The sequence below is a fragment of the Falco rusticolus genome, chromosome Z (assembly GCF_015220075.1).
Source record: "Falco rusticolus isolate bFalRus1 chromosome Z, bFalRus1.pri, whole genome shotgun sequence".
Taxonomy (NCBI): Eukaryota; Metazoa; Chordata; class Aves; order Falconiformes; family Falconidae; genus Falco; species Falco rusticolus.
Genome location: NC_051210.1, coordinates 66,414,640 through 66,438,370, shown reverse-complemented (window position 1 = coordinate 66,438,370; position 23,731 = coordinate 66,414,640). Strand labels below are relative to the sequence as shown.

General features: G+C 39.9%; 1 protein-coding gene across 1 annotated transcript in view; it reads left to right on the top strand.

Moving 5' to 3' along the window:
* ITGA2 (integrin subunit alpha 2) overlaps window positions 1–23,731 on the top strand; it is a 70,516-nt gene that overhangs the window by 13,142 nt on the left and 33,643 nt on the right. Inside the window, 9 exon segments of the mRNA XM_037373591.1 lie at window positions 7,865–7,988; window positions 15,993–16,008; window positions 16,010–16,104; window positions 17,298–17,388; window positions 21,125–21,238; window positions 21,604–21,632; window positions 21,634–21,660; window positions 21,662–21,725; window positions 22,854–23,002. Coding sequence (XP_037229488.1) covers window positions 7,865–7,988; window positions 15,993–16,008; window positions 16,010–16,104; window positions 17,298–17,388; window positions 21,125–21,238; window positions 21,604–21,632; window positions 21,634–21,660; window positions 21,662–21,725; window positions 22,854–23,002 — 709 coding nt within the window.

The window sequence follows — 23,731 nt, the reverse complement described above, 5'->3', positions numbered from 1 at the left end:
TGATTTAAAATAAAAATAGATTAAATGTGATTATAAGACTGCTGTTTCAGTACATGAGCTAAAGATACATACTCACTATGGCAAGTAGATACTGATAACTTTGTGCATATTGAAGAAAAAAATAACAAAAAAATAGAGAAGTAAGTATCCAGGAGAAAACTAATGAGAAAATAATTTTAGTTCTGTTGACCGTAATGAATAAACTACCAGACTGAATTATAAATAGTCCTGTATTTTCCCTGCATCAAGTGCATTGGATTCCACATAGCCCTAAGTATACTAAAGATACATCAAAAAAGTGTTTTGTGCTTGTAAGTCCCTAACGGTGCAAACAATATAGGATTGCTTGTTTTACGTGGGAAAAAACCACCTTCATTTGATGTTGTTACCTGTGCGTGCACACAATGCTCTAGCAAAACTGTAAAGCTAATTAGGCTGAAGACTAATGTGTTAGAAAAAAAAAAAGTGTTTCTTTTTTTAAGGCAGATTTGCTCTCTGAGCAAATTCACTGCAGTAAGAATTGCTCAGTGGCTTCTGAAAGTCACAATGAATAATATCTGTACAGCAGTTCAATAGAATAAAGTAACTGCCTGCTGCTTGTTTCGTTCTTTGTGTATTGACAGTCTTGTGACTAAAACCTTCAAAACACGTTGTATTATGAAAGCTGTTCAAATTATGGGTTGTTCATTCTGTAAGAATAATTGACTAATTCCAGTTGGATTATTGCTCTCATAACACATGTTCAGAATAATAAGGGAGTGACTTTACTCCTACACCAAAATGTTGTCTTTTAATAAAAAGTAGTAAAATGTTTAATATGAAGCAAATACTACTTGATTGCCCTCTTTCATAACTTTATTACTTTCCCTTCCTGCCTTCATTCCACCTTCTGCCTAATAGTTCAAGGACAGTAGGTGATTATAGTGCAAATGGTATCTGTAGGTGCCTGTACTCCCTTACTGACTTTGGAACCTATGAGTCAATTTCAGGAAGTTTTTGCAGAGGGATGAAAAAAGAACCAGCTGGATATCAGAGTGAGGCAAAAGTGCTTTCACAAATTCCCTGACAACTAAGGAGATGCAGTGTGACCTTGCACAATACAAAACACCAGAAAATCCACCCCAAAGAGAGCCCTGAGAAATACTTCAGTCATGGGGAAACCTTGAACTAGAGTGTGCAGTCTGCTATGAGATGAAGCCAGCAGAAAGCAAGAGTTACGAGTTCTCTCATCCCTCCCACCCCTTTCTTTTCTGTGCCCCCAGTGAGGTCTGACAGGCTTCAGGGCTCTGCTAATGTGTGTTCTTTGGAGGAAGAATTCTTTGAGACCAAGGAGAGAATTTTCTTTGTAGAATTTGTTGTGGCTCTCTTTGAGCAGATTAACATAAAAGGCAAAGTAAAACCCTGTTCTGGAAAGAGCAGATACTTTAAAAAATGCTACACTGAGCAATTAAGGCAGCGTAGGCTGTGCACATCTTACTGGCTGCCAATCTATGAAGCTGCTACAGGAAGCAGACAATAATCTAGTGGGGGTTTCTTAATACTTTTTTCCAAAACAATTCATGGACTAAAAAACCCGTGCAAGAATGCATGTAATACTGTTTTGGTTTTACCGTAATGCCAGGTCACAGCCTTGCTGCTCTTCTGTAACTACACACTTACCCAAACTTCCACCTGCAAATCCCCTAGTGTGCTGGTGACTTTGGGCCCGCTGCCCTGTTGGGGGTGGCATGAGGGGCACGGTTGTAGCCATGGCCATGTTACTGAGCAGAGGGGAGCTGCCAGTGGGGGCTTCTCCTTGTTCTCTCTCCTGGCATTGTTACTGGCGTGAATGTTCACTCACGAAGACAAACGGCTGCTTAGCTGGATGACACAACAAATATAACAAGGTTCTATAACTAATAGTTGTTTGAAGAAGAGAACACCATACCATTAAGGAAAAAAAGTGTGTGAAGTTTCCTACTGGCAAGGTTAATATTAGATACATGTAAAACCAATGCTTAGCACGAGGTGGATCCTTACTGACTCAGCAGTCAAATTCCATCGCATCTTCTTTTTCCTTTATAGTGTGATAGCTAGGCCGGTTTGATGCCAGCTATAAATAAAAGCAGTAGTGAGTGACTCTGTTTGGCTGGGTGTTTTAATGAGACATGAGACTGGGCATAACTGGGTCTTTATGATTATGGGATTCTATCATATATTACCATCTTGAATTGGAGCATCACCTTTGAAATGTAGTATAAAGTGATTGAAAAGCCAGTTTTACTCCACTGAAAACAAAATGACATGTTTCTTATGACACTTAGGACACAAAATGCAGACTAATAATATTCTTAGTATATTTTATTAAACTTTCATAAACTTATTTTACAAATGAAATAAAGACACAAAATCAGATTTCTTTTTCTTTGCATCCAATGAAATATTTTATTTTTGTTGTACTGATAAATCTGAATAAGAGGTTACAATCTGACAGCTATCATAATCGTGACATTAAATGATTGATTACCCAAGAGATGTTTTCCGCTTGTTCACTTGAAGCTGTGAGCTTTGCTTACAAAATCAAAACAGTTATGAACTGGGTGTACCTAATATGAGCTATTACTTCAATAAACTTGCTTCAGCTTGTACTTCAACGGCACCAAACAGAAGACGTTATAGCTATGGTTAGACATGTCATTTATAGTTACAGAAGAATTCCCACATGTTCAGGCTCAAAGGTGCACAGTCAGAACATGTATTATTTTTGATCCTACTAGGAGCAAGAAAATGGTGGTACAAAAGTATAAAAGAAGCTATGCTGCTACACTACAGCAGCTGTGGTACACACTGCAGTAATGCAGCTCCTGAAATGTAGGAATTCCCCCCCAAAAAAATTTGATTCAAAGAGGTACTGGATTTTATTGGAAAGCTTACAGTTCCTTTTATCCAGTTAAGGATTTTTCACTAACTCTTCTTTTCCGTGCTTGATGAAAGTGTTGTATTTAAACCAAAGCACCTAAGCCCCCTATCCAGTTGGCAGAGAAGAACTGCTGCTTTTGAAGTCTTCAGAGGGACCTTCAGAAGCTTTAGGCTTGTATCTGGCTTCCTTTGTTTCACACGGTCTATTTATTTGACTGTAAATAAAGTGTCATTTGCAGACAGAAGTTAGGAAGTGGATTTTTACTTGCAGAACTAATCTCTCATTGTGATCATTAAGTCACAAAGTAAAAGTCTGTCACTAAAAGCTATTAAAAGTCCAGATAGTGAATTCGTTTTCTTTATTTCAGGATTCTTAAATTATCAAAGTTCATTGCCTGAAGGCAGCAACAGATACTGAATCTTTCCAGCTTAGAATATACAGTACTTTGAACCTAGATGCTTCAATGATTGGCACCCTTTTAATGCATAAGAGACCCTCTTATTCTGGCACAGGCTTAAAATAGGTTTGAAGCAAACTTAGCATTTTCTCTTTTTTTGCTACAAATGCTTGAATTTCTTGTTCTGAATACTGTGGATGGATGTACAAAATGGATAAAAAGATGTTCTTGTAGTGTAAGCACTATATAAGATGGAGGAGGAAAATGTCAGGAAAATGACTAGTATGGAAAATGCAAGTATGTACTTGCTAGCCGCAAACCAAGTAGGGTTTGTGTGGAGTAGATCTAAAAATCAGAACCTTGCTGATGATTATAAAAATGTGGAATTTAAAATGACTGTGATTGAAATATACTGAAACTATGGTTCATTTGACAGTTTGTCGTGACTGAGGGTGTATTTGACAGCTTTTCTACATGGATCTTACAAAGCAGTCAGGAGTGAGAGGCAAAGCTGATTCTTAAGAATACTGCAAATGACAGCAGTCATTTTCTTACTAGTTTTTTTCTCTTTTCTTTTTGCTGTCCTTGACTGGCTGCCTGTCCAGAAGATGCAGATGATAAAGGCAGTTTTGAGAAAAAGCCTGCAGTCTGGCAGACATTTTTCCCCTTATTCCAGGTAGAAATCCTTGCCCTCAAAGAGCAATTCTGTGATGCTGCAGTAGTGCAAATGATCAAAAAGAATAAAATCAAGCCCCTGTAGCAAGTGGGAGAGATGGATGAAATGGTTCAGTGATGAGGTGGAATGGGAGGCTGGGGAGAAAAAAAGAGCATTACTTTCCTAAGTTGTGATGAGGCCCAGAGGAACTGCAAGGAGCTGAAGCATCCCTGAGCTAGACCAGGCAGTGTCTTTCCTCCTTGGAATCAGCCCCCACCTTGGCAAAAGGAGGACAACAAGGGTGGCCCTGGAAGGTCCAGGGAGGGATGCTGCAGTGCCCATGGCGGGAGAGGGCAGGAGATGCACAGGCAATGCGTAACACAGCAAGCGTTGTGTTGACCCGCATCTGACTTGTCACAGTGCCCTGTGGGAATTTGAACCAGCACGAGGACTTCCCTTCAGGCTGTTGGTTATGAAATCGGGTCTCTTGAGTTTTATCACACTGTGGAAATTTTTGCCCTGGCTCTAGCATTTAATGAAACAGTCACCTTGACCACAATTCAAAAGATGTTCTATGCATTTGCACCAAAGTTGGCCAGTGCACTTAGAAGACATTTAGCAGTTACCATTTGGGTAGTTGTGTGATTTGCTAATAACTGTGTAACAAGAGTCCAGTCAGTCAAGAGTTTTTCTCTAGATGTCATTGGATTTGGGGTCAGACTGAAAATATTTATCATTCTAGGATACTTCTGGCTCTTCATTGGAAAACCAGGGTTTATTTTCATGTGCATCACATAACTTGAAGGGTTATTCTTCTGTGTTTATGTGCAGGATGGCACTGCATTATAGTATCCTGTGGCCTCTTAAGAATGGGGCACTGCTAAATCGTGCTTGATTTCTGACTGAGGATAATATAATTTGAAAATAAAAGACCCAAATCTAGGATGTGACATGAGCAAAATGTTTTGGTAAAATGCAAGTATATTAGATCATGGAAGAATTGCTGGCAATAGTCAATACCCATCTCTTTTCCCTCTTCCCAAAACCCAGACATGAACTATGGATATATGAGGTCATGTTTAGTGACAAAAGTATTGCAAAACACAGAGTGATACGTATGTACACATTCTCTTCTCCAATCTTAAACATTACTCAGGAAATACATTTATCTCTTAAGAGACGTTTCTCAAGGAGCTGTACTTTTATGGAAGGGTGATTTTTTGCTTTCCAGAGGTCAGCTGTAAATAGTGGTTGTTTGATTTAACTAGTATATTATTTCCTGTTTTGAGTTTGTGGTGAAAAAGGAGTAGCTGTGTGAGTTTTATTTAGTCTTTTGCTAGTAATGTTCATGTTTTCTATTATGTGGGCAAAGGTACAAAATTCATTGAAATTTTTTACGTGTTGTAAGCTTTGTCTGCAAACCTGCGGTTGTGATTTTAATGTTCTCACTATGATGTCATTATTGTTATTACTCTTACAGCTACTGTGATGGGTTGTTTTATGCGGGTATAATCACTGTTCCTGTCTTCTAGAGCTGGTTCTGGGACCTGGAAGAGAGTCATACCAATCATGAGCTCTCTGCCCATCAAAACTAGAGATGTGCTTGGAATTTTATATTTTTAAGATGCCAAAGATTGGCACATCTCTCCTTAAACGTTCACTGTTATAAGAGATTGTCATAAAGGCTGCCACTTTACTACACAGTGACTCATGCTAAGTAAGTATGGTGAGGCACATTTTGTGTGTAGAGCAGATAAAAAAACTCATTCCGTCTGGGCACACAGGAAGGGAGGGGAAGTGTGAAGGATGTTGTTTAACCCATGAGCAACTCCGTGAACCTGCCTCACCTGTGAACCTTGGGGAGTAACTGCACAGTGCAACCATAGGTGGTGATTTCTTCCATTGCTGCCATTTTTGGAGGGTTGTCAGGAGCCCTGTGGTGTTCCTCAGGTGGGCTGTAGCTTGTTCCAGGGATTCCACTGTTGTCTCAGTCCTTCTACCTTCAAGCTGGGGGAGGAGTTATCTGCTCCTGGCTAATAGAGGATTCCAGCCCTTTTCCTGCAGCTTCTGTAGTGGACATTATCCTAGATGTCCACCTACGGCTCTTGATCGGAAAGAAATCAGGTTCTTTATAAATGAGCAGTGGTCACTCATGCGTTGCAAACTCATGACACTTGAGACCCCAGTTCACACTGTCAGTTCCTTTGAAAATGGCATGGAGTGGCCTACCCTTATTCCTAGGCATGCAAGTGCCCAAGTAAAAGCAATTAATACCCTGATCATAGGAAAGTGGACTTTCAGCGTTAAGTGTGATGATTTATTAATGCAGTTCTATCTTGCATGTTTGTATTTCTAAGTTTTCCTGTTTAGACAACTGTTCAGACTGTTTGGACTAAAAACAAAGTGCCTCAAAAATGTAGGTTTTCTGATGCAGATAGACACTAGAATACAAACAGTATTAGCAGTTAGAGTCAGTGTATTTTCATTTTAATAAAAGCTGGGTGGATGGGATTAAATCCAGTTGGCAGCCAGTCACAAGTGGTGTTCCCCAGGGCTCAATGCTGGGACCAGTTCTGTTTAATGTCTTTATCAGTGACCTGGACAACGGGATCAAGTGCCCCCTCAGTAAGTTTGCAGGTGACACCCAGCCGTGGGGAGCGTTGATCTGCTGTAGGGCAGGAGGCTCTGCAGAGGGGTCTGGGCAGGCTGGAGCGATGGGCCCAGGCCAGTTGTGTGAGGTTCAACCAGGCTGAGTGCCGGGTCCTGCCCATGGGTCACACCAGCCCCCGCAGCGCTGCGGGCTGGGGGCAGGGGGCTGGGAACTGCCTGGGGGGAAAGGGCCTGGGGGGGCTGGTCGGCAGCCGGCTGGGCATGAGCCCCCCGTGTGCCCAGGTGGCCAAGGAGGCCAGCAGCATCCTGGCTGGTGCCGGGAACAGCGTGGCCAGCAGGGCCAGGGCAGTGCTGTCCCCCTGTACTGGGCACTGGCGAGGCCGCCCCTGGACTCCTGTGTTCAGGTTGGGCCCCTCACTGCCAGGGGGACGCGGAGGGGCTGCAGCGTGTCCAGAGACGGGCAGGGGGCTGGTGAAGAGTCTGGAACACAGGTCTTATGAGGAGTGGCTGAGGGAACTGGGGGTGTTTGGCCTGGAGAGGAGGAGACTTGGGGGGGGGACCTTATCCCTCCCTACAGCTACCAGAGAGGAGGTGTTAGCAAGGTGGGTCTCTGTCTCTTCTCCCAGATAACAAGAGATAGGAGAAGAGGAAATGGCCTCCAGTTGTACCAGGAGAGGTTTAGATTGGATGTTAGGAAGAGTTTCTTCACTGAGAGGATGGTCAAGCATTGGGACAGGCTGCCCAGGGAGGTGGTGGAATCAGCATCCCTGGACGTGTTTAGGAGACACGTAAATGTGGCATTTGAGGACATAGTTTAGTGTTGGACTTGGCAGTGCTGGGTGTGATGGTTGGACTTGATGATCTTAAGGGTCTTTCCCAACGTGAATGATTCTGTGATTCTATGATTTTAATGAACCTCAGCAGGCCTTTTATGGGTTTGCTGTGCTATATGCTTAATTTATGCCTTAGGATATAGGAGGATAACAGACATCTGAATCATGTTTCTTGCCTCGCTTCAGCTAAAACATTCCTATTAGTAATGCTGCAACTTTTTTTAAGGCAAACAGTGAATGAGTCCTTGATGTCTACCCACAATATTATAACGCGTGTAAAGAGTGCTATACAGGCATTACGCATGGTCAGATAGGTACTGCAGGGAAAAGACTTTTTTTCTTGCATGTGTCAAAGGCTACATTTTATTTTCTTTTCTCGGGGGAGCTGGCACAGATAAAGAGCCTTTTTCACAGGGATCAAAATTCTTCTTTAATTGTTTCTGTGATAATCATAATCTTTCTGTTAACAGGCATTCTTCATAACTGCTGTGAAGCCTACAATGTTGGGCTCCTAAAAGCAAAAATATTTTCTGGTCCATCAAGAGAGCAGTTTGGATATGCAGTTCAACAGTTTATAAATGAACAAGGCAAATGGTAAGCAGTTTGAACAGCTTGTTACATGAACATCTTTTAAGTTAAAAGATTAAGGAAAAAATGTTGCAACTTGGTTTTCTTTTATAATTCCATGTTTCATTTAAATGTGTTACAGATAATTAATTTTTATATTAGAGTTATCTTTTTACAAATAAATACTTAAGTTATTAAAACAAAAGTTGAAATACTCAGAAGACTTACGCATGTTCAGGGTTTTTTTCCCTTATGCTGTGTAAACTGAGGTCTTTCTGTTAATCTTTTACTTTCATCTCCAGTACACCAGTTTCCTCAGACTCACAATTTCTGTAGAATTTTAACTCATTTCATTCCTTCCCTGTACCAATAGCATCTTTGTAACACATTACATATATGCTGGGTATTTTTCCATTTTAGCATTGTTGAAGTTAAAACAAATTATTAGGCCTGGGAAGATCTAGTTATTAATATTAAAATTAAGTGAACTTATATTTATGTCATTTTGTGTCTGATAGAGTGTTAAGTGTTCGCTTCTCAAGGGACAGTGTATTTGGATGTATATAATAACACAATCTAGCAAAAGCTCTATCTGTGTCCACTTCATCTCTTCAGCCATAAAATTTGATGTGCAATCCACTGTTGCCACAGCACTGGGCTTGATGAATAATTATTAAAATATTTTTTCTATTAATGTTGGTTTCAAAAAGGTCTTTAATGTATTAACCCAGAGTAGACCCATTTAGTGGAAAACAGATTGTTTCCTCTTCTGCAGCTTCAGCAACCACAAAGCTTAACGCATCTTCCATGGCAAGGACTGTATGTCTATAAATAATTTAGTGGTGCTCAACTACTTTAAGTGGCTATTTGTAAGTGGCTATCTGTATATACATGGGTTTAAATCTACAGTGGAAAGTCACGCAAGTTATATATATTATCATAAACTGAGACAGCTTTTTAGATGTGTCATTTGTGTCATTCTTCTTAGACTGAAATAGTGTCAGAACCAAAATCGCCACAAACTGGCGTGTTTGCTTAAATGATGATGGATGGATAGTAAGTAACAACTTAATCTGAAACCCATGGAAAAGCATATGAAAATGTATTTTACAGTTAAAAGTTTGGAAAAAACTATAAAAAATACTGAGCTGAGACATTTATGCATAGCCCTGCACAGAGACACTGTGCAGTTGCAGTTGGTTTCGTATGCAAAGATGTAAGGCTGTCTAGATCTCACTGCATCTGCAGTGTTAACTGTGTTTACCACTAGTGATCAGGAGGCAAAGTAAGAGAAGAGCAGAGCTATATCCTCCAAACTAAGAGCTTGGCATGTCCTCTCGCTCCATTGGGTAGGCTCCCAACCTACCCCCACTCCTTGCCTCACGTTGTGGTGGCTTCTCACTGCGTTTCTGCCTGCTTTAATTATGTGTTTAGTCATCCATAGGTCAGAGCTCTCTTTTTTTAAAGCTTCTGTATAAAGCCATTGAAGGAGAAGAAGAATGTCTGTCTCAAGTGAATTGAATGCTTTGGCTCATACATGGAGAAATTATGTCTTGTGTTTTATCCTTCATGTAAGTTTTTCTCTCAGCTTGTAACAGGAGCACTAAGTTCCAGACTCAACCAAGCTATTTATGTTTTACGTTTCCCTGTTCTGTTTTTACTTCTGATATAAAAACTTCTCCACTACAACTTACGTGAGGTAGAGTTCAGGAAAGAAAGTAACTTAATGGATTAACTTTTCCTATCTTCTCCCAAGTATATGAATATTATGCATCTGGGAAGCTTTTCTGTGGATAGGCACTTCATCATTTGTTCATTCATTGCATGGTGTCTGACCATAGCTCCAGAAGTCAGGAGAGTTTTGTCAGCTCTTGTTTGAGTAACTGGTTTGTTAGAGACTGTTCAGTGAAGAAAAGCTCTTTTCAGTCTCCCTCTCAAGAAGTCATTAGACAAGCTTAGAAAAAAAGTCACGGTTTACTGTCTTGTTCTTTTCATTTCTAGGCTATTTTCTTTTCCTTGGGGCAACAGAGGTTTTTCTTGTGTGCATTGTTTAAAAAAAAGAAAGCACTCAAGCTGTTCAGTAGTTTGTGTCTCCTATAAGTGATGCAGAGGCTGCAGTCTGTCTGCAGAGCATTTGTTGATATGGCTGAACTAAGAGTGAGATAAACAGTCCAAGCTTTGCATAAGATCTGGATGCTCCTTTCTGTCAGAGGGGAGCATTTATCACCATATGCTTTTTTGAAGGGACCATCATTGTGCATCAAGAATGTGATGTACTTGAAAACTCTGTTCAGGCACAGTGGAGCTGCTTACCACATCAAAAGCTGCTGGGGTGGCACTTCTCTCCAAGAGAGAGCTTATCCAGAACCTGACATCCACCAGAAGTTTCGTCACTTGCAAGACCTTGCTTCTATTAATAAAATCACATGTTGCTATATTAAATACAGCTTTAAAAATCCGCCTGTACTCTGTCAAAGAGCAGAAAGGAGAGATACAGAAAAAGCAGCAGATACCAGCTGTATTATTCAGTTGTATTTCTGGAGATACGCCTCCTGAGGCAGTAAGAGCTATAGGAAATGACAGAGGAGATTTTTTGTAGAAATGGCACTGTATACAGCAGTATGTTATCCCTCTTGCTTGGAGATGAGTTCAGAGAGAAAAGGGAAGACAGTCCAATCGGGAAGGGAGGCTGTAGAGGGGGATTTTACATGTTGGGAAGCTGTAACACAAACCAGCAAGGGAGCCCTTTTTGTGTAGAGTCAGATGATCCAGGATAATTGGACACTGGTCTGCTGTGCATCGATGGGCATTGATGGCATGTGATGCTCATAAATAAGGGCAAACTTACAAGTCAAGCACAGCTGAAGCTTTTCTGGTGACTGGTGGGAATTTCAAAACAGGAGCTCTTTAATGAACTCAAGGAAAATTCTGAACACCAAAGAAACTCATCAATTAGAAAAGCTGAGGCAGTCCACCACACAAGTAATTAGCCACAACACAAACATCATTCAGTTTACGCTCTGGTTCCCCCTGTCATGAGGTCAGCTGTATTTGAACCGTAAATTGAGACCAAATTCTGTTATTTTATAAATGTAATCTTTCAGAAAGGCTGATTGTACCGTCAAGTTCACCTGGAATGTGCATGCCCTGAACTGCAGCTGATAGTACGTTCTGCAAAGAGAACAGTATTTACTCCATGCTGAGATTTGGTTTGATATCTGTCTCAGGTGAATAAGATTCAATAGCTGCATGTAGCTATTAAAATGTTTTTTTTCCTACCCATATGTGTCTTTGAGTCTGTGGATACATCCCACAACAGAACGAAAATCTGTCTGCTGTTGAGGTACTGTTTGGTATCAAGTTGCAGCCACCCTGCTCAGTGGTGTCTGTGTGCTTAGGATTTCAAATCTTTAAATTTTGTTTTGGAATTTGTATTACGGGATTTTTCTTTTCTGAAATACTTTGGTCAGTAATGACACCATAATATGCACTGCCCTTACTGATGTATCAGATAATCATTGCACTACTAAATAGTTTTAAAAATCACTGCGTACTGCTCACTGGTCATCAAAGCCCAACAGCCTTTCTCCAGAGGTGGTGTGTTGCCTCTTCAGACCAATAAGATGTTTTACTGAAAAGATACATTTCTGTAGCAACTTTTGCTGAAATCAATACATTTCCAAAGCCTTCTGATTTTAATGAGGAAGGCAATTTCTGCCAACTTTTTTTTTTTTCCTAAACAAAATGCTGCCGTTGTTACAGCTTTGTCTTTTCAGTGCCAGCAGCACTTCTAATGCTTTTGCTGTCCTGTCTGCATGCCCTATGGTTTTCTTTTTTCCTGCTTGGAGAAGCAGCTCTGGCTTCTGTCTTCTAGGCCTTTTAAGTTTGTCAGTCAAATCCTCTTGCCATAGCTCACTGTAATTTTTAAAATATTGAGTCTTTTGTTCAAAGGTTCGAAAGTTTCAGATCGTGATGAGTGTTTTGTGGTGTGCAGAGAAGCATCTATGAAAGCAAAGAGTTTTCTTCATATCTATTTATCACTTCCTGTAATTGTAAGGGAAAGGGCCAGATGATTAAGAGGTCCTTTTCTGCTTTTATTTTTCTTTTTCCTATTAGCCATCTTTGTGTTTAAAAAAACACACTAAAGAGCAAATGCATGGGGAAAAAAAAAAAAAAGAAAACCAGAAAATATAAAACATGCTTTCACAACAGCTGGGAATTCAGCCCTTCACCATGAATTCTGATTTTGTTTTCTGCTACGTCACACTTTGCCATTTACTAGCTTTGTCATGGTGTAATTTCCCAGAAATAATTCCTGTTGCACTTTGATCTGCCACTCCTGCAGCCTGTGTGGTATGGCATTGCTGCTGAACTTTATTTGACTTCATGTAGTTCCATTGCTTTGTATACAGTGTTGGAGACTGATTAAGGAGCTGAATAATAAAATCAGAGGCAATATTACATGCTAATCACTATAGTATTGTGTAAAGATAGTCTACAAGAATACATAAGGAAGTTTTGTAAAAATAAATATGTAACTCATGGCTGAAAAAGACCCTTAATACACTGTACATGGTAACAGTTTATTTGGAAACCAGCATTTTGAAGTATTTTAATACTCATTTATTGCATTCTTTTCTGATACATTCTGTTTCACTCTGCTTCATGTGCATCCTGTTTAATTACAGTAAAAAATACTTTTGTAGTTAGCAGGATGCTAGCCAGATCTCCTGCTTTCTTGTACTTCTGATGTTTTGGGAAGATACACATGCCTTTTCCCAGAGCAGCATTGTGTAACTCCCTACTTGTAATGGTTTATGTTAATTTTCAAAGGCAAGTAGGACGTTGATTTCTAATATAGATTAAGGCTAGTTTTAAACTTAAGTAAGGCTCAGGATAAAAGAAAATAAAGGTCCTAGGAAATTACTTAATTATTGAGGTTGGAAATTAAAAGTAGAGGGCTAGGCTTGGCAGAAGTTGGTTAATAACTTTTTCTAAGGAGCTATGATGGCAGGTTAGACTAATTAAATCAAACAAGGGAAGGGGTTTAATAGCTCTGTTCATTTCTGAAAATCACAATGTCAGTAATAGTCAGTTCTAAGTGTTAAATTCTGTGTGAGTGTGATTTTTTTGCCCACAGCATGGCTACAATATGGAGATTTGACAGACCCTACAAATCTACAATGAAAGTTAATACAGCAAAGGGTCTAATAACTTCCAGTAAAATATGACCAGTGCAAGCTAAATGAAAAACAAAATTGTTTGCTTTGGGCATAGTGGGCATGCATTTATATTTGTGTTTAAAATTAGAAGGGTTTGTCTTGTGTGGCTTGCATTTTTCCATTTGTGCCATGCAACAGCTACAAGGTTAGTTTTAGGGCTAGCGGAAGTAAAATACAATTGTGAATATAAAGTTCTAGAAGTGGATTGGGTGTAAAAAGTGATGGTTCCTTGGCATAAATAGATGTCTGCCTTGGAATTCATGTTGAGGTTGGAGCCCACATGACTGGCTGAGCAGCATAAAGCCCATGGAGTGAGTGCAAATATGCATGCTGAAAGGGCAAGTTTCTAAACTCTGTTCATGGGTTTTGTCTCTAGTTCATGCCAATAGCAAGGGTGAGGGTTGTAGTTAGGCTGGGATATGGGCTCAGCTAGTGCTCAGGGATGCTTCTCCTCCTTTTCTCCTCTCATTCTCACTCTGTAAATGAAACAGTGTGCTTTGGGCTTCAGGATAACCCATGGCTGCAGAGCGATGCCAGTGCCATGCAGAGATGTACGGTGTTTCCTGACTGGATGGAGTAGAGCAGGGGGTGCTTCCAAGATCCATTAAGCTCAGTCTTTGAACAGTAGCTCTTCTCCAGCAGGGACTCTGAGATATATTTGCCTTATGGAAAACGCAGGAAAAACATTAAAATATTTATAAATGTACACAGCGCAACGTTCAGCTTAGTTAATGCTGAAAAGCAATTCAAGTTTCAGGTACTACACATGCAGTACTGCCATCCTTTTTAAAACTGTTTTCTGTTTCCACAAAAACTGTTAGCCCTTTCTTCTCCATCCACCCCAGTTAGCATTTTACAACTGTAAATAACTCCATGGTACGTAACAAGGAGGCAGACTGTAGCACCATGTCTTCCTCCTGTCAGTCACCATTGATCCACTCCAGCCCACTGTGTTACTGCAAGTGTTAGCAGGTTGTATCATCTGTCAGCACGTGACCAGTGGAGTAGTTTCTCATGAGTTCTGGTTATTTAGTCCTGAGCTATGGTAGTTCTGGTTTCCACTGTGCAGGAAAGGCTATATGGCTCAGAAAATAACAAGAAGATCAGAGGCCTCCTCACAGGTAGTGTAACATATGCTGCATTTATATAGAGAGGTATTTATATGAACCAGAATTGCAGGTTTAGAGATGCTAAAAGTACATGAAATCCTGTTCTTGCTGCCTGCATAATCACTGTTTTTCAACAAGGTAATTGAGAAGAAGGTAGTATTTTTGAGATATTCTGACACATAGAAAGTAGAATCTGAAGTTACCCCCATCTAAACTGGTAAAACAGAGTAACATTATCTGTGCTTTTGAGTTTGTGTTTAATTGATATGAACTAAAAAAATGCAGTTAGCAGTATGTCTTTGAGAAAGCTAAAAAGGACTCAAACTCTTGCTTGTGCTCTAAAACTGTCAAAGTTGGTTTGTTTGGTTTGTTTTTTGTGTGTTTTTTTTTTATCAAAGCTTTGTATTGAAACTAGTTTTAAAATTGCAGCAGTAAAATCAGATGGTCCCTGGAAAGTTAATATGATATATAGCAATTGCTTTGAAACATAATAACTTTATAAAATGTGTTTATAGTGCAAGGTATTTGCATTAGCTACCTGTAAAATTTTAGAATGACAATTTAGCTTTTAGCAACCTATTGACCAACTAAAAAAGATGGCTTTTTATGAAACTCCGTGTTCTGTACTCTAGAGTCCCATTGCTTGCCCTTTTGGTCCCATAAATGCATTTATCACTACCATAGACTGTTCTGTATGAAAGAAAAGTCATATTGCTCCTGGAGCAAATACCCACAGTCCTTGCTTTCTAATAATCTTCCATTTTTTCATATTCTTTGAGATCATCTTTTAGGTTGGTTTTGGCTTACCCTTATTTCACTGCATGTTAAACTATAAAGAATTGTCCATCTCTTCCAGCCATACACAGCCTTATACTGCCTGGTGGTTTCACTCTCAGAGAGTTGTGCTGAAAAGTAGGTGTTCTTAAGCAGGTTCTAGGGGGTGAATGAATCCATTTTGTGAAGGCTTTCAGATAAAAATTAAAGGGGGGTGAATTAACCCATTTTGTGAAGGCTTTCAGATAAAATTAAAGGGGTTGAGAAGCAGATGTTGAAAGGGAAACCTTAGGGCAGATGAGGGAATGAGTCAGAGAAAGTGAATCACGTGTATTGTAGGCACAAGTTACCGTAAGTCTTAACTTTCTTGTTCAGGATCAAATATTTCATGCAGCAGACTGTTACCACCTGCAGTATTTCTTTCTGACTCAGTGTTGTCAAGTGTGGTAGTGTTCAAGCTCAGACATAAGCATTGACTGTTGCTGAGATCCTGTAGGAAATGCTTCTTATTGGTTAAAAGAATAACTAAAAGGAATCAGTTAACCATTAACTGACAGGACAATAATTTTTTGTCTCTCAGTCCCAATGTGTACACTTCTAGATTTGTATGCAACTGTATATTGTATCTTTGCTATATTATCTACACTACAACATAATCTCACAGAAAAAACTGTATACATAGTTGACGTACCCTAATCCCTAGAGGCTTCTCCACTGAATTTGCCCCTGGTGAATCCAGTGTATTAACATGCAAGTAAAGCTTCTGAATGCCCGAAAGCTTCTGAATTCTGGAGAAGACTCCTGAATGCCTCAGGTGCTATATCTGATAAAAGCCTCTTTAACCTGTTACCTACAGTGTGCTGTGCAAGAATGCTGCTGAACTTTTCCAGTATCATTAATGACTTAATGAAGCTCCTGTTACTTAGGTTGTTGGTTGGCTCCACCCTGGAGTGGCTATCCTGCTAACAGAACTGGAGATATCTATGCATGTCCTGTTGGTCATCCAAGACCATGTGAAAAATTGAATTTACAAGGTAAGTTGTAATGAATAATGTCTTGCTACAAGTGTTCAGTTTTCCTTGTTTTTGTACCAGGCCAATCAATCTATTTAATCTTTCTTAACTATCTCTCTGCATAATCACACTGTCTGTGGGGGTGGGGGGTGGGGGTGTGTGAGTGAGTGTGTTGTGAGGACTCGGTGCCAGCTACTGGTGAGCCCCATGTGTATGTGAGCAAAAATCAGTGCCTGCCGCTGGAGCTGTGCTGGGGTATGGGTGCCCCAGCCTGTGGTGCCAGCTGCTGGAGCTGCTGGCTGTCAGAGTCAGCTCCTGGAGCAACTGGCAGCTTTAACCTCCAGCTAAAGGGCAGAATGGTGTCTGTCCAAACCAGCTGCTGGGGAGGGACACAGGGAGGGCACCATGTCATTAGGGGCTCTGTGCTGGCAGCTGGAGCAGGACCATGGGTCACAGCCCAGGGCTGGTGCAGGCTGGCAGCAGAGGGAGGGAGGGGGTTTGGGGCCGGGGGGGAAGTGTCTGGATCTTCCCCAAAAGAGGTGCACGTGTGTGTACGTTCACTAGCAAACTTTCATCTGGACCAGCCAGCTTAGGGGAGCCTCAGGTCCAGGCATCAGGTGGGTGGCGCCACACTGGGTATGCACAGGAGAACCTGGAAATGTGGAGTGCGTGAGGGACAAGTATGTGAGTGGGTATGAAGCCTTTTCTGCCTCTGTATGTGTTTCCAAACTAAGTATAAAATGGGATTCACTTTTGGATACAGTGAAAATACGGGGTGGGGGAATGTGCTGATGCCTACTTTATGTTCGGTGTGTGATGCAGAGCATTTCTGTCCTCCACCACTCCTTCCAGGTTTTTCTCTAAAGCCTGATACTAGATACAGGAGTCCGGTGTCCTGAGGAACGTAATAGCTGCTTGGCTGCAGCTACTCAGGCAGCCAAAAATACCAATAGGTCACTGTTTCTTCCTCTCTTTTGCCTTCAGCTCTGGTGAGGGCAGGTACTCTAAATGGCCATACTTAATTCATGTCTACAGTTAATGGTTAGCAGATTTTTGACAAAGATTAGCTTTTGTTTCTTTTGCCTCAGTGTATGCAGCCATTTGGAAAAGTCATCTTAGATTCTGAGAAATCAAGCTTTTGAAAAGGAATTCTAACTTAGTAAATCGCTTCTACATCTTATTTACTATCTGTCATGACTTATTCTCTTTTTATTTCAGCTTTAAATATATTCCAAATGTGACTGAGATAAAGGAAGATATGAACCTTGGTTTGACTCTAATACAGAACTCAAAAACAGGAGGATTTTTGGTACGTATTGAGGATGTATTCACGACATACAGAAATTCCTGAGGAGAGTGAAGAAACTAGAATTCTCCATTTTTTTATAAGAGCAAGCCAAATGTATTTTTATGTGGCATAGATTAATACATATTTTGCATATTTTAAAATATTCCATCCCTGTCATTGCTTAGGGCCAAAATCAGGAAAATTGAATTCACTCTTTTGTCATTATCTATATATGCTACGGAAGAACATATAATTAAAAGAGTCTGCAATTTAAGTCAGACAGCATAGGCAAGAGTATTTCCACCATGGACATCTTTAAGGAAATCTGGTGAAGATCTGATCATGCTTTCAAAAGACAGTATGGGATCTCTTTGCCACCATGTGTACTTGCATAGTGAGTGTTCTGGGATTTTAGGATTTCTAGTCCCGTGGATCTGCGATATGTTGAATTTGGTTAGTGAGCTGGAGGAAGATGCATTTTCTATGTGTATATTCTGCAAACCACTCTCCTTGGAACCTGTAAAACACATTTCATAATTGAAAGGAAGTTTAATATCCTTTTTTACAGTCTTAACTGTAAGCATGAAAACTGCTACACTGTAGGTGGATTCCAGTTTGATGCATACATTGTGGGCATATGCAGTAATTAAGTGAAAAAATAAACTACAGACAAAAAACCTTTGAGGCTCACTTTAAGCTTTGTGGTTTTCAGTTCATCTTCCTAGTAATCGCAAAAGTATTCAAATATTTGTTATCTTTATTACCACATAGCGTGGTTCTCTGAGATACTTTAAAGTAGGTCTAATTCCAACCTTTCCAGCAGTTTTCTTGGAATTAATAAAGTTAATCATCACTTCAAAGTACAGCCACAGTGCTCTGCTTGATTGTTGGTTTAAGAAGATACTGATATCTTATGCCTAATACCTTTAATTGCTGTTATACAGTGTATGCATACCTACTTCTGAGCAGTATCAGTAATTGCTGTGATTTAAAAACCTTAGCAGGAAAACTTGTATTTTGTTGTAATACTTGACATTCTCTCAGTTAAAAGATTTCTTGATCCATATGTTGATTGACTCTCATTAAATAGCATAAAGTAACAACAACAAAAAAAGTTCAGTGCTAAGACATGAACTCGCTGGCAACAGGAGTATTTTTTGACATGTGGAGAATGGGGTACTGGACGCAGGTGCTTATCTGACTCAACCTCAACAAATACCAAAAGCCCCGTGGCTTAGTTGTGGCAAGTATTAGACAACAAGCGAAAGGTGTCTGCTTGTAATTACAAGCTGCTGCCAGGCAGGACTTTCCTCCGAGATGCTGTGTGGCAGCTGGCCTCTGATGGACTCTGAGCTATGCTCAGGCCTTCCTCCTCCCAGCCTCATATGCTCCTTCCTCCAGTGGCTGCTTCTCTCTCAGCCTCCATGCGCTTGCACCAGTCTGTGCTGCATACCTGCGCTGCTTGGCCAGAGCGTGACCCAGCCTGGTGTGTCTGTGCCATAGCACATGAGTTCTGCTGATTCTGCTGTGTGATGCCATGTGATGGCTTCTCACAGGTATCCCAAGTACAGGGCAGTCATTTCCGCAGGCTAATTACATTTTTCTGAGGCGTGCTTAGCCCTGTTGGAACGGTGCTTAAGAATTTTACTGATGGCTAACAACTTTTTTCTGTATTTCTGATTGAAGTTTCTGTCCGTTTGTTGTTGGGGCAGTGCTGTGCCTTTATTTGAAAGAAACAGCTCCCATCTCCCTACAAATAAAATCTCCTTCTGTATTTAACACCCCACAATCATTCTCCTTTGTCCTTTGCTTTACAAACAAACAAATAGTTTTTTGGCTGAAATGTGCTTTTTAAAATGCACCTCTCTCCAACACGAATGACTGGATCTATGTATTCCACATGAGTCTTTCCAGGATACTATATAGTGTTCAGTATTTCCCTCTTTCAACTGCAGGTGCTTCTTTTCACCTGTCTTTAGGCCATATTTGCTTTGTGGGCTGCATGCTTATGGTCAGCCAGTCAGCCAGTGCCCAATCCATCTGCTCCTCTCTCTTCCACTCAATGAGCTCCCAGTTTATGTCCACATTTCTTAACATTAGTCCTTAAGAGCAAGTCTGTGCCCCTTTCTAGTACTCCGCTTTTCAAGTTCATCAGTTCTTGATAAGTGATCTCTGAGTTTACCCCTGCTTTAATGATACATCTTAAATGTCTGCCTTTAACAATTCTAGAACATTAGAGCTTTTCCCTTATTTTTTAAAGTGAAGATTGGCAAAGTTTATTGGAACATCTGTATTTTCTGCTCCAATGAGTTAGCATTAATAAAAGAAAAATAGAAAATGGGCAAATAATATTGATCTAAAAAGTACTTTAAATTAAAAATAAAGACTAGTAACCCTCCTTCAGATTCATAGTTACCAATATAGATATTTATTTTGTACCTCTCACCTCTGTAAATATCCGTCTTTTCCAGGAAGTCTAGTCATGCCCCATGCAGCAGGTAAAAGAGCACTTATCTCAAGATCAATAACAGAGATACACTTCTTTTGTCTTGTCATGAAAATCTGCCATCTTATCAAATAACATTAGGATAGTTTGATGTGGTCTGCTACTGGTAAATCAGTGTGTGATTTCACTTGTTTTCCATTTACTTCTGCCTTTAATTACCTTTTTTTCAATCTTATTGAGAAAAGAGTGATAGTGCTGTTCACTTTCTCTTCTTTTTCTAAATAGAGTTGGTGCATTTTCTGTTTTCCAGCCTCTCCATATGCATAGGGCAATCAGACAGTGTATGTAATGAAGTTATCATTTCTTTCAGAACTGTTGGACAGAGGTTATGTTTTTAACTTGAGTTCCTATCATGACTTTCTTTTAAAAAGAAATACCCTCATGGCAGAATAACCGTCTCAGTATCTGTCTTTTTGTCTAGGTACTTTTGTACCTATCCTTCTAATATCAAAGGTGTGGCTATTGTGCAAGCAGCTGGTTGATCCAGCTGAAAACGTTTCTTTTTACAGAGATCCTTTTCAGCAAAGAAGCAAGATTATTTTCCCGAAAAAGCAATGAAACATGCAGCTGAGGGGTACATGAGGCCAGGGCCAAACTTCTCCTTGCAAGCTGCAGCTAAAACTGACTGTGCATGCTGTGAGGCTGTACCTTCACTGGAGATGATGAAATTTTAACTTGTAAATTTCTGAAAAGTGAATTTCCCTTGGAAAAAGGCTTCTCAAATTAATAAATGTGTGTGTGTGCACTGATCACAGAACTCTTCAGACTGGTCACACTGTAGATGGCATAGGACGTACTGCAAGAAACGCTCCTCTGAGTCTTAGCAGCGTCCTCCATGCTCATGGCTCTGATGCCACCTCCTGGTTAATAGAAGTACTTCTCTGCATGCTTGTAAGCGATGTGCAAGTACCAACCCCAACTTTAAACCAGTAATCTGTAGAGCAGGTTGCTTAAAGCAGCATATTTCCTTGCAGACCAAGTCACACTCCCTAGATGCTATAGCTGCATATAGTCTGTAAGGGGCCATGTTGCAGGAGGCAGCACTAGAATGATCATGAATGGAAAATCCTTTCAGTGAAAAAGTGTATGAAAAGGGTTATACTGTCACTGTGATTGCAAGAGATTTGGCCTAATAACCCAAGAGCTCCTCTGATCCTATATGCCTGTAATCCTGCTTATTGTGCTTTTGTATATGGATACGGTGAGACAAGTATTGTTATTTTATATAGTTTTCTTTTTGTTGTTTTTAAGACTTGTGGTCCCTTGTGGGCACAGCAGTGTGGAAGCCAATACTATGCAACAGGAGTCTGTTCAGAAATCAGTCCAAGTTTCCAGATCCTAAGAAGCTATTCCCTGCTGTTCAAAGTAAGACAACATGTGCAAAAGAGTCAGTTAAAAAAATATATCAAACAAAATCAAGGGACATTGTCTCAGAGACACTTAATTTGGGATTTTTAAAAAATGTGTGTGCAAATAGCGAAGTCCTATGATTGACACACAAAGCCTGACAAATCATGATCCAATGATGTTATGAATATGGAGTCACTTCTCTGAATTCAGAGATTCAAAATCTGCATATACTTCTGTAGTCCTCACTCTGGCAAAACCTTCCTAATCTGAAGCGTTGCCTGTGTGAAACCTAAGTATGCACTTCTGGATTTAGCCAAAGAGGTGTAAGTCTATTGAGGCTGAAAGTGCATTTAATGTCCACTTTTATTTTTGTTTTAGAGTGTTCCTCTGTCATAGATGTGGTGGTGGTTTGATGAGTCAAATAGCATTTATCCATGGATGCAGTGCGGGCATTTTTGAAAAATTTGTACAAGGATTAGACATAGGCCTTAACAAAACGCAGGTAAGTCAAAGACATCTCTGAGAAACACCAGAAGAAAAAAAAGGCAATGAGTTTTATTAGTAATTTTAAAGGAAACTAAGTGTGCTTTATTGTGACTACAGTGCCTCCTCCTCAAAGCCACAGATAATGCAGTTGTCCTATATCTTTCAATATGGTGGATTTTATCTCACAGCTGACCTATTTCAAAAGGGATTAGTAATTTGATTTAAAACATAAACCAACTAAACAGATTATATCTAGGGGAGTCAGATCTTTTTCAAGCATTAGTTGTGAAAGTAATTAAATATAGTCTGTGGGGATGTGGTAAAAATAGAACAGATTTTTTAATGGGCTTTTCATACAGCTCTTACTTTCCAGTTGCTGCATCTTTTAAACAGGAATTTTTCTTCCTGGTTACTGTCTGATCTTTGGGTTCTATTTTCCTTTTAATGTGATGATGGTAAGGAAGATTTTATTGCCTTTTTTTTAAACATTTTCTGTCTTTACAGTTGTCCATTTTCCATAAACAGTTCTGGGACAAGAACTGGGGCACTGGAAATCTCTCTCCCAAAGGCTGCCTTCTTCCTTGGGCTACTTTGGAAGTGAGGTGCTTAAAAGCAAGGCTTCCTGTTCAGTCCTTTCTGAACTTCATCTTCAGCATCTTCTCTTTTTTTTTCTTTCATACTAAATGTACATCCTAGCATACGTCATTAGCTTCACCTGTATTAAAAATAAATAGGGTTTGCAGTGCTGTCAAGTAACTAACCTTTGGGATTTCCTTAGAAGATATGAGATTGAGGTGCTGTCAGCTTGTAGAATATTTTTTTATTTTCTCATTTTTCCCAGAGCTCCTTGTGTTACTACTATCCATCAGCTCTTCCAGAAGTAACCATGCAAACATTTAATGCCTACTGTTTGAGGTTGTTTGCATTAACATATTGTAGTCCATAATAAATGACATAAGGTGCAAGAGCATTTTAGCTTTCTTTGCTTTCCAAACGTGTCACTATCGATTTGGTTTATATGTTAAAAAAGTATAACCTCATGTGTATCTCCAGATCTTTTACTCCAACCTGATAAGTAAATGTTGTGATTCTATGTAACTGATTGTAACGTGTGATAATCTAACATAATTTCTTTATTGCATAGGTGGGTTTAATTCAGTATGCTAATGATCCCCGTGTAGTGTTCAACTTGAATACGTATCAAACAAAGAATGAGGTTGTTAAAGCAATGGAGGGAACATACCAGAAGGGAGGAGATCTCACTAATACTTTCAAAGCCATTGACAATGCAAGGTAAACACATTGATGTTTACTGTGCAACTATTCTAACTTGCCTTACAAGGCAACAAGCACATCCTAAATTTCATTCCCACTGGGAGTGCATGCGCTCAGAGCCTCTGATGACATTCCCAGCACCAGGAAGAATCCTTCAGGTACATTTACAGTTCCCTATGCAGAACAGTACAGGGGTATGTAAACTAAACTTGCTGAAAAGCATGTCTTTAACCGTTGGGTTAAACCCTATATTAAAGTAATTCTGGTACCTGACAATTGTTTGGGCTGTCAAAGATGTCTAGACATGGCAGTGCATCAAATACTGTGCACAAACTTTCAGGTGGGATACAAAACCATTGAAGGAAGTAAAATTTTGCAGGAGTTCAGTGGTAACATTTGTGTTTGCAGGTCAGGCTTTGATTGATTGCAGAGAAAATAAATCTCTTATCAGTTGTCACTGCAACACCGACAGCATGAAAAATACAAAAACTTAAACCCATGTTATAACTCGAATATGTATACAAACCAGGTCTGTTTCTTAATAGGAAGATGCTGTTTTGTGGTTGAATCAACAATAGGACTCTAGGCCAAAATACATGCTGAATCAAATGGCCTTGAAAATTTTCTTTAGGAACAGACTCAGCCTTCGACAGAGTCAGTATCTACAGTAATATTGAGGAGCCATTATTTTGTTTGCCCTTGGTGGAGTCAATTCCTGGTTACTCTGATGTTGCAAAACAGTGATAG